Source organism: Epinephelus moara, chromosome 11 (assembly GCF_006386435.1).
Source record: "Epinephelus moara isolate mb chromosome 11, YSFRI_EMoa_1.0, whole genome shotgun sequence".
Lineage (NCBI taxonomy): Eukaryota > Metazoa > Chordata > Actinopteri > Perciformes > Serranidae > Epinephelus > Epinephelus moara.
Window position 1 is genome coordinate 3,190,240 of NC_065516.1, and position 10,522 is coordinate 3,200,761.

At 42.0% G+C, this 10,522-nt stretch overlaps 2 protein-coding genes across 3 annotated transcripts in view; one reads left to right on the forward strand and one right to left on the reverse strand.

Annotated features, from left to right (window-relative positions):
* Window positions 1-10,522, forward strand: part of nrn1a (neuritin 1a) — a 544,743-nt gene that overhangs the window by 22,498 nt on the left and 511,723 nt on the right. The window lies entirely within an intron of this gene.
* The window catches only part of fars2 (phenylalanyl-tRNA synthetase 2, mitochondrial), a 223,771-nt gene that overhangs the window by 20,129 nt on the left and 193,120 nt on the right, over window positions 1-10,522 (reverse strand). For both annotated transcript variants that reach the window (XM_050056506.1, XM_050056505.1), the window contains exon 9: window positions 6,382-6,542. In XM_050056506.1, coding sequence (XP_049912463.1) covers window positions 6,382-6,542 — 161 coding nt within the window. The remainder of the gene's footprint in view (window positions 1-6,381; window positions 6,543-10,522) is intronic.

Genomic DNA, 10,522 nt, shown 5'->3' on the forward strand with positions numbered 1-10,522 from the left:
TACTGTTATTACCTGCATCTCTCTCTCTGTCTCTCTCTCTCTCTCTCTGTCTCATTGTGTCATGCGGATTACTGTTAATTTATTATGCTGATCTGTTCTGTACGACATCTATTGCACGTCTGTCCGTCCTGGAAGAGGGATCCCTCCTCAGTTGCTCTTCCTGAGGTTTCTACCGTTTTTTTTCCCCCTTAAAGGGTTTTTTGGGGAGTTTTTCCTTATCCGCTGCGAGGGTCATAAGGACAGAGGGATGTCGTATGCTGTAAAGCCCTGTGAGGCAAATTGTGATTTGTGATATTGGGCTTTATAAATAAAATTGATTGATTGATTGATTGATTGACTGGACTCATATCACAGGACAGAGCAGGATGTTCTTCCTGAGGAGACTCCGATTGTTTGGCGTCTGTAGTGGGCTCCTCAAGACCTTCTACCAGTCTATGGTTGCCAGTGCACTCTTCTTTGCTGTAGTGTGCTGGTGGGGTTAAGACTGGTGAGACCAACAGGCTCAACAAGCTTGTGAGGAAAGCCCGCTCTGTGGTGGGACTGGACCTTGACAGTCTGGAGACAGTGGCTGAGAGGAGGGTGAAGGACAAAAACTGTGCAATCCTTCTCACCCCCTGCATGACGAGCTGTGGCTAATGAGCAGCTCATTCTGCCAGCGGATCATCGCACCCAGGTGCAGGACTGAACGATTCAGATGCTCCTTTCTGCCCACTGCCATCAGACTGTACAACAGCAGTTTGGCTTAAGCTACATCCAGCTCTGAACTGACTTATTTTGCATCTGATCAACATGACATTTTATGATACTTAATCTGCCAATTGACACTTTATTTTATTCAACACTTTGTCTGCCATTTTTAGTCACTTTATTCACCTTGATGTAGCAATTTTATTTTTATTTTATCTTTTATTTCTCGATCCTTATTTTTAATTTTTTTCTCTTTTATCTTATTCTATTTAATGTGTTTTTGTCTTGTGCTGCTGTGATACTTGAATTTCCCCTCTGAGGATCAATAAAGTATATCTTATCTTATCTTATTCTCTTTCTTCTTCCTTTCCTTCCTTCCTTTTTTCCACTCTTTTTTCCTTGTTTCCTCACTTCTTTATATCCTTCATTCCTTCCATTCCTCATTGTTTCTCCAGATCTCCTTTTCTCCTTTTTTCTTCCTTCTTTCTTACTGTGTTACCTAATTTCCTTCCTTTTTCCCTACCTACTTTCTTTATTTCATCTGCCTTCTCTCGTCCCCACTTCTTTCCTTCACTCACTCACACCATTTTTCTTTTTTCTCTCATTTACCTTCATTTGTTTCCCTCATTTTTATACTTTCTATATTTGTGCTTTTATTGCTTCTTTCAATCATGTTTTTTGTCTTCTCCGCCCTTTTTGTTGTTACTCTATGAATCTTTTATTTTTACATCCCTCATCCCCAGTTTTTGTTTCTTTCCATTTCACCTGTTCTGTCCTACCTGTGTTTCTCCTCTCATTTATTCTTCTCTCTCTCTCTCTCAGTCCATTTTTAGTCTCTACTCTTTCTTCTTCCTCCTCTCCACCTCCTTCCTTTCCCCTTTCCCCTTCCTTCCTCCCCTCTCTTCTTCTCCTATCTGCCCTCCAACAGTCACTTGACATGTTCTTCATTAATGAAGACGAGAGTCGACAAAAAACACTTTTAGTGGGGACGGAGTAACCGCTGTGTGAACCCGCACATACCCCACTGTGTGTGTTAGTGTGTGTGTGTGTGTGCGCTATGATGGTGGTGGGTCAGGGGAAGTGACTGGTACCTGCTGATGTGAGCCCCCACTGTCAAAATGTTTTATACATAAGGTTAAGAGGCTAGAACACACACACACACACACACACACACACACACACACACACGTACTGTTGGATATGAAGGACTACAGTGGCGAGGGCAAAAAGATGAAACACAAGTAGAATGAGGAGGTTAAATACAATGCAGTTTTGTAAACTAACTCACTTTTTTAAACATAATTTAAGTTTAAATCACAGCTGATGAAGCTTCACTAAAAGCACACTGAACTCTTAAAACATCATCAGAGTCATGCTCAACAGTTCAAGACAAAAAGGACCAAAATCGCATAACCAGAGATATTGTCTCTCTTTGTCAAAACCCTGTGCTCACATTACCCGGCAGGTAGGTGAGTGGGTTTTATTGGCTGGTTAAGGAGAAAGGCAGGAAGGTGGTTTGATTGGTATAGGTAGTTGGTGGGTTAAGTAAGACAGTAGGCAGGTGGTTGGATCAGTAGGCGGTTGGTTTGTTGGTTGGTTAGCAAGGTGGATATCATATATTTGATTAATGAGTAAATAGGTTTGTAGGTGCTGAAAATATTCATTTTTACATTTTTATTATTAACTTAACTTCTAACCACTGAAATAAGAGGGAAGGAAGGAAGGAAGGAAGGGAGGAAGGAAGGAAGGTAAATGGTAAATGGAAAGCACTTGTACAGTGCTTTTATAGTCTGCTGACCACTCAGAGCGGTTTTTACACTACATGTCACATCCGCATTCACACACTGGTGGCCGAGGCTACCATACATGTTGCCACCTGCTACTCAGTAACCATTAACACACTCTCACATTCTAATGGAGCAATTTGGGGTAGTCTACATCAGAGTAACAACTGCCCCCATGGAAGGAAGAAAGGAAGGAAGGAGGGTAGATAGGTATAAGTCAACACTTTCAACTCATCAAATACCAACATGGCCCGACGCAACAAAAAAAGACGTCCTGTATGCCTCTAGCGTCAGTTTTGGACGCTCACTGATGGCGTGTTAATTTACGCTCAGCATTGTGTCTTTTCAAAATAAACTTTTTCACAGGAATTGTACAGTTTAAGCTTGTGAAATGCATACAGTCTCTTCTCAAAATAAACGGTCAATCTTAAAACAAGTTCATTTTTTAATAACTCCATGTAACGTCATGTCACATACGTCACTAGGGCAGCATGATACACATACTAAAACACACCGTTGTTATCAAAATGATTCAATTTAAACCTGCAGGTTGTAAGCAAGGCGCGGTAAGTTGTCTTGGGTCTTGAGGAGTTGTAACTTTTATTCACTGATAAACAGCCTCAACTAAACTCATACTACACTGCTATGTTTAACGTCATACTCTCTGCTTCGGTCACCACAGCCTCACCATCACATTTGACTCAAGAAACATCACTTCACACAACCCCCTCTGTAGACACTAAAGGCTTTATACTACTGTTAGAAATGCATCCAGACTGATAAATCCAATGAAAAGATTAATTGGCAAATACTATGATCATAAACTTGCTGCTTTTTTGTTTTATATCATGATAAACTGCAGATCTTGTCCAACTGCTCGTTGGACAAAACAAGATATTTGAATGTTGACTTTGAGACTCTCCTCTTTAAAACAGAATATAGTTAGGGCTGGCTCAAGCTTGTCTTGGACCAGTTAGGCTGATGTAGACCTAGTCTGCCGGGCTACTTCCTATGATACACTGAGGTCCTCTCTCCTCTCTCAGTCTCCCTCTTTGAAAACATTAATGTCCCATTAATGCATTACTGTGTTTCCCATACATTGATGAGACTATGGCGGCCCGCCATAGTATAATTTGCTCCGCCATAGTCTCCAAAAATCGGCCAGATATAAAATGCCTCCGGTAAATGAACGTCACTCTGTAGCACCCCGGCTGGAGCGCCTACTGAGAATTCTGTCCCAGAGGCATTCAACTACCAGAGGGCTTTTGAAATCTTCCTTTCGAAGCTGCCTAAAATTAAATGCTCTGATTCATGAGGGAGGGAGGGGGAGGGAAGCAAGGAGGAAAGCAGTAATTTGTGTCTGTGTGTAATTAATTTGAGTCTTACCTTTTGTTGTCTTTTCGTATTGCGTATTTTGTATTGTTTTGCGTATCTGTTATGGTGTTTGTGAGAGAGTTTTAAAAGAATATTTTGTCGGCACATGATTTAAAATAATAAAATAGCCCTCCAGAGGCAGATCAGTACGTTAGCCATTTTTCTTTTGATTACTGAAATGTTTAACCACTAATCCTTCCCCGTATTTTAAGTGTAGCCCTTCACCATAACGGGTCCATGTCATTGGTTCGACAGCCCATTGGTTCGACATCCCATTTCATTGGTTCGACAGCCCATTGGTTCGACATCCCATTAGTCCGACTGTCCGCGGTGCTGAAAGGCTCGCGGTGGGCGTATGGTGCGCCGCGACCGGCTTGAGGCGGAGCAGGCTCACGGCTTATGTGTTTGTCACTTTCTTTTTCATTTTAACCCACACCATGATCTTTTCCTGACCCTAACCAAGTGGTTTTTGTGCCTAAACCTAACCAGACCTTAACCACTTTCGGAACGGACTTCGGAACAATGAGTTTAATATGGTCGGAACAATGGGATGTCGGACCAATGGGCAGTTCCCCACCATAACAAACCACTCGTGTTTTTATCAGTAAAAATCAAACATTTTTCACACATGAAAAGCACAAAGATGTTGAAATCTAGGCATATTCTGCCATCATAACTTGGCTCTCACCAGAATTCACCAGATTGATGCCTTTAAATCATATATATACACAAAATTTTCTCCCGGTGGGAAAGACTGATGCATGTTACTAACTTGGCTTCTTCCGCAGAGCTTTTGTGCTTTCTCGTCTCACACGTTCCCATGGATCGCTGTTGCGCCTAGATTGTGGGTTGTGGTTGTGCTCATGCCATGGTCCTGCCTAATGCATACTACTACTACTGCTATTATTATTATTAGTCATGCCCTTACTATTGTTATTTACATCTTATAATTGTCACATACAGGTACTGTCATATATCATACTATCATATAATACTATTGTTATTATACATATTGCATGTCTGCCCGTCCTGGGAGAGGGATCCCTGTTCAGTTGCTCATCCAGAGTTTCCTTACATTTTCCCCATCAAAGGGTTTTAATTGGGGGAGTGTTTTTTTACCTACTGTGAGGGTTAAAGGACAGAGGGATGTTGTATGCTGCTCTGAGGCAAGTTTAATTTGTGATACTGGGCTTTATAAATAAAACTGAAGTGAAATGAACTGAACTTGTGACAAGTAGAGATGGTTAGCTGCTGCTCTTGCATCAGTTTGACATCTGATGTAAAAATGGAGCAACTAAGTCATCACCTTTCTAGTTCTACTAGTTATTACTCATTACTGATTTCTACTGCAGATGAACTGATGAATGGTTACACACACACACACACACACACACACACACACACACACACACACACACACACACACAGTGAGCATGTGGGCGGTTGATGTAGGGAGATGGAAGTGCTTGAAGGCAGAGGTTATTGAGTGTAAATGTTGAGCTGAACACTCAGTCAGGCAGAGAAACTAATGGATGACCAAACACACAGAATAATAAACAGGAAGAAGAGAAGATAATAATGAGAGGAAACATCTGATCACTAGACAGTTTATGATAAACATTTATGCAACATCGTGATGGCAAAACAAGCAAACTGCATCTTTTTCAACCTGGACCCTATTTTCCAATGTTTTTGTGTAGAACTGACGAATGGGAAAAACAGTTTTTGACACTGGCCCTGCATTGAACAACATGAAATCTGCTGCAGTGTAACCACTCAGGGCATGTTCACACCATCAATGTATGTCCACTAAAAGTGTTTGCCACTGACAGGCTCTTTTCACTGCTGCTGGCTACAGGAGTGTCAGTATTGGACCAATTTCAAGGTATTGTTTCCATTAGATATGCAGATAGGGTCCAGGCTGAAAAATAAGTTTCCCTTTAATAAAAAAACATCAGTTTCAAGTGCAATGTTGAGGTTTTGTCACACAGAAGTTACCATGGTTACAAAATACCAATCAAAGTCACAATTTAAGCAGTAACTATAATAAAAAAAATTGTATATTCTAATCTAAAACTGAACTTTTTTGTAATCCCACTGTGTTTTTATATCTGTTTTTAATTTTAATATTGTTTTAATCTGCTTTTTACTGCACTCCTAAGTTTGTTAAGAAAAGTGCTATAAAAATAAAGTTTGGTTATTGTTATTATTATATTTGTTCAAAGCTTTTGTATATCTAGCATAATGATAAGTGGCATGTAAATAAAAAAAAACATGGATACCTCACGTAGTCTATTATTAAATAAACTATTTTTATAATCTGAGAAAAGAAGGTTGAAACACGAGCCTTAGAGGAGGAGGAAAACCATAAGATTCAGTTAAATTCTTTGGAATGTAAGCGAATCTTGAGTTAAGACTGTCTTGCTCTACTTTGATGATGTTTTGCCATCAGACTACATGTCCAGCCTCTTATACATAGAAAACTATTCATTCAGTGTATACATTATACACGTTTTTAGTAGCAGCATGTTTGTACCTGGAAGCAGATGGGCTGCTGGATATCCGTCACTCTGAACTGTTTGAGAAAGCGTTCGTCCTCACTCCAGAACAGCCGGATGTCTGGGATGCCGTACAGGACCATGGCCAGTCTCTCCAGGCCGAGACCAAACGCCCAGCCCGCTTTGTTCCCTGCCCCCGCTGCAAAAAACACACAACAAATTAACTTTTACTTCCCATGCTAACATACCATCCATTGTCTGGTTCAGTCTCAGTGTTTCCAGCAGACAAATAGAAATATAGTGGAGCATTTAGCAGCTAAAGACACACATATTTTCTTCAGAGGTTGGTGGAGACCAAAAACAGAGCTAAAAGAGAGAGAATACATTCATCAGGTGGACAAACACATGACTCTAAATGAATGCTAATGTTGCTCTGTGTCTGCTGGATGCCTATATAGTTAGGGTTAAGCTAAAATATTAGCAATAGCCTCTTTATAAAATGATAATATATCATATTGTGCCCTCTAGTGGCCAGAAATCATGTAATGGAGCTTTAACACAAGCTTACACCATTTGGAATGGACATTATGCTGTGTTCACGTAAAACTGCAGACAAAAGTAAAAATATGGATTAAAAAGTCATGCAGAAAATCAAGAAGACGCCCTGCAGGTTTCACTGCCAAATGTAAGCACAGCTGGAGGAATGTCCACAAGGTAACAAAAAACTCAACAAAAAAAATAATTTTGTAATAAAAATGAGTGAAGCTAAACACAACAACAGGTCTGCTCCAAATAATCTACCATCAGTGTTCCTGCTGATTTGACTCAGTTATGTAGAAACAGGACTCCTCCTTATTATTCAACTCAACTTAATACAGTCAATAAATATATACGACCTTCGCCTCCCACTCACATGCTTGTATTATCTCAGTTATTGTTTGATATTTTATTGACTGCCCAAGAGGGAAATTCTCCTGCACTCTGTATCCACTCAGCATGTCAGCGAGTGTGATTCCCTTAATGCAACCAGCAGGCATAAAATGTGCTGCTCAAGGGCACTAATGCAACCTTCCAGAACTTTAGGGGCTCCCGTCAGTCACTTTATTGACTCTTACTGGCATTGTTCCACCTGTTAAAGATACCATATTTCCTGCTCAAACATTTTAAAAAAACTTTTCGGCATTATAACTTAATTTCAAATATGGTAAACTAACAAAATTGAGAGAAAAATCCTACCTGAAGTCAACATAATTTTCTTTTGAAGGTATATTATGCAGGACTGTGGGTTACTGTTTGTAAACAGTATTGTCAGCTAAATTGTTCACTTTGTGTTTTGCCTCGCTATATTTGTGTTTTTCATCCCTGTGTCTGTGATTTTTGTAGCGTCCTTTTCAATGCGCCATTGTCCGTACATTGTTTTTTAAGAATCCTGCATAATATGCCTTTAACCATAACCACCATCTTTTTCTGAGGTTAAGAAGTAGTTTTCATGTCCATAAATGTGGCAGAGCAAAAAAAACCCAAAAAAAACACACACACACACACATATATATATATATATATATATATATATATATGTATATATATAATATTTGTCATTTTTAATGGGTGTTGAAGACCCTGACAAACAATGTCCATGTGGTGGTAGAGGCTCCAGATCAGAAAGTGTTCATATGTTTCCTATTTTAGAGGGCACTGACAGATGATGTGTTCTGGCATTTTGTTTAAAGGAAGCGATTGAGACACAGAAAAGTTAGTTTGGGTTCTTGCTTTTGCAAACTTGTGGGTTAGTTTGTTTTTCTTTTCTTTCTTTTTTTTTTTTTTTTCCAAATATTATTTTTTAGGCTTTTGTTGCCTTTATTACAGTGCAGCTAGAAAGTGACAGGAAAAGGGGGAAGAAAATGGGGATGACACACTGCGAAGGACTCGGCCTACATGAGGCAGACAGTCTACTCGCTGAGCTAGAGGCTGCCCCAGCAGGCAAGTTTGGTAAGTTATTGACGTGCCGCGAATGTATTCAAATGAGATATCCCCGCCACCAGGTGCATTAACAACAGAAAATACCACATAGGTGTGTATATATGAAAAAACACCAATGAACTATAAATAAATGTACAACATCTTGCACATTCAATGGCCTGTGACTATGCCAGAAGCTGTGTGCCACTGCACCGATGTCCAGGTGCCAGATGCAACCATAAGCACGACCAACCCTGCCAGACGCAGGGGCTGGGTGGCCTGTTGGCCAGCCTGCTGCCAGGCCACTAACAATATCCACCCTGGCTGGGTAAGGCGCCTCCATGCCTCTATGGGTTGAAGGTGATTTTCCCACCTCAAGCAGCCCCTGCAGGTACTGGAGCACCTCTGGGACTGCACGTGTCAGTGCATCGATTCGGTTAGTTGTGCACCATGATGCAAAGAGCTCCCAGCGGTAAGAGTATGCAGCCCTCGTAGACGATGCCCGAGCACTGTGCATGATCTGAATCACTGACTGGGCAAGTCCCAAGTAGAGGTTGACGATAGTGGATTTTTAAAGGCCGATATAATAACGATAGTTTGGAGTAGAAAAAAAAAAAAGCTAGCCGATTAATCGGCCAATATCCCCCCGAAAAAAAAAAATTCAACACTGTCAATCTTTGACTTTATTAGCGACAACTGTTGACTGTCGTACTGAACAGCTACGTCTTTTTCTAATTTCTGCAAAATATTCCCATACAGGCACTTTGCTTCCTCCAGCTGCCATAAGAAACAAGAAAAAATGTAAATGAATTCAATATAGCTAATGGATAAAAAAAAATTAACCCTCCTGTGGTCAAATTGACACGTTTACTTATCTTTTATATCATCCTGGCTCTCCTGTGACAGCATCACCAACCCAGCCCTGGCATTCAGCCACATGCCTAGAAACTGGGTGGCCTGTGCAGGCTGGAGACTGCGCTTTTTCTCGTTGATGCGCAGCCCCAGCGCTGGGTGCCAGTGAGATGCCAAAGGGGAGGACACAGAATTCGAAGGTTCTTCCCTCGAAGGCAAACCTGAGAAACCTCCTGTGCCCCTCCCAGATTGGGATTTGAAAAAAGGGGTCCTTGAGGTCGACGGTTGCAAACCAGTTGCCTACCCTGACAGTAATGGAAAATGCTGCCACCCTCGTCAGAGGAGGAGCGCTTCAGAACTGTAAACAATACCCCTGGGTCTTTGTTGAAACAACCCAGGGGTCTGCTCCCAGAGCCTCCCATGTCGTCTGAGGGCAAGTGAAGGCTGGGGGTTATGTTACGTCAGGACTGAGGCGTGGGCTTGGATGGCCCCTGGCCACTGCCATGTCCTCTGTGGCGTTTAGACTTGCAATGCCGTGCTGCATCCAGCCGGCCCCGCAGATCTTCCTGCCCCCAAGCAGGCTGAGTTTGCTTGGGCTGCTGCGGCTGAGGCCGCTGCCAGCCCTGACCTCGCTTCAAGGTGCGTGACACCTCCTAGGCACAGTGATGGGCTAACTGGCCCTGTTGAATCATCATGGATGCATCAGGCCCAAACAAGGCAGATGGCTGAACAAGCAGTTTGAGCACACATGCCCTATCCTCTGGCTGCAGCATGGATGATGATAGCCAGAGATGGCGCCTGGCCACGCAAAAGCTTGCCCTAGCACTGCAAGCCGCTTCACCCTGCTCTCTCATGAACTTTGGAAGAAGTGAGGAGACACGTTGAAGTTCGGCTACTAGATCAGTACTACACCCCTCCTCTAGCTGGCCAACCAGATGGCGCTGGTATAGGGGCAGTATGGCACCCGTGTTTGCCAGCTGTGTCTGGACTGCCATGGCTCCATGCATTTTTCCCAACAACCCATCCATTACCTTGCAGTGTCTACTCGGGCAGTTTGCTTTGCTCATGAGGAACTTTGACAGCGCCACCAAGACAACCAAAGCCTGATCCATGGGGGGCAATGGCCCACAGCCTCTCCTACCCCGATTGCCAACCGCAGTCATACGACAACAGAGCCCCAACCAGCATGCCTCTATGGCAAGCCGTTTTAACATTTAATCGCTAGACTGGATATTCATTACTGATATCTGCAACATAATTTTGCCTAGTCAAAACTCTAATTACAGATATCTGTAATTCAGTTTTGACTAGTAAGATTCAAACTATTTTTGCCATTCATGTGTATGGGGTTTGTCATTATAGATATCT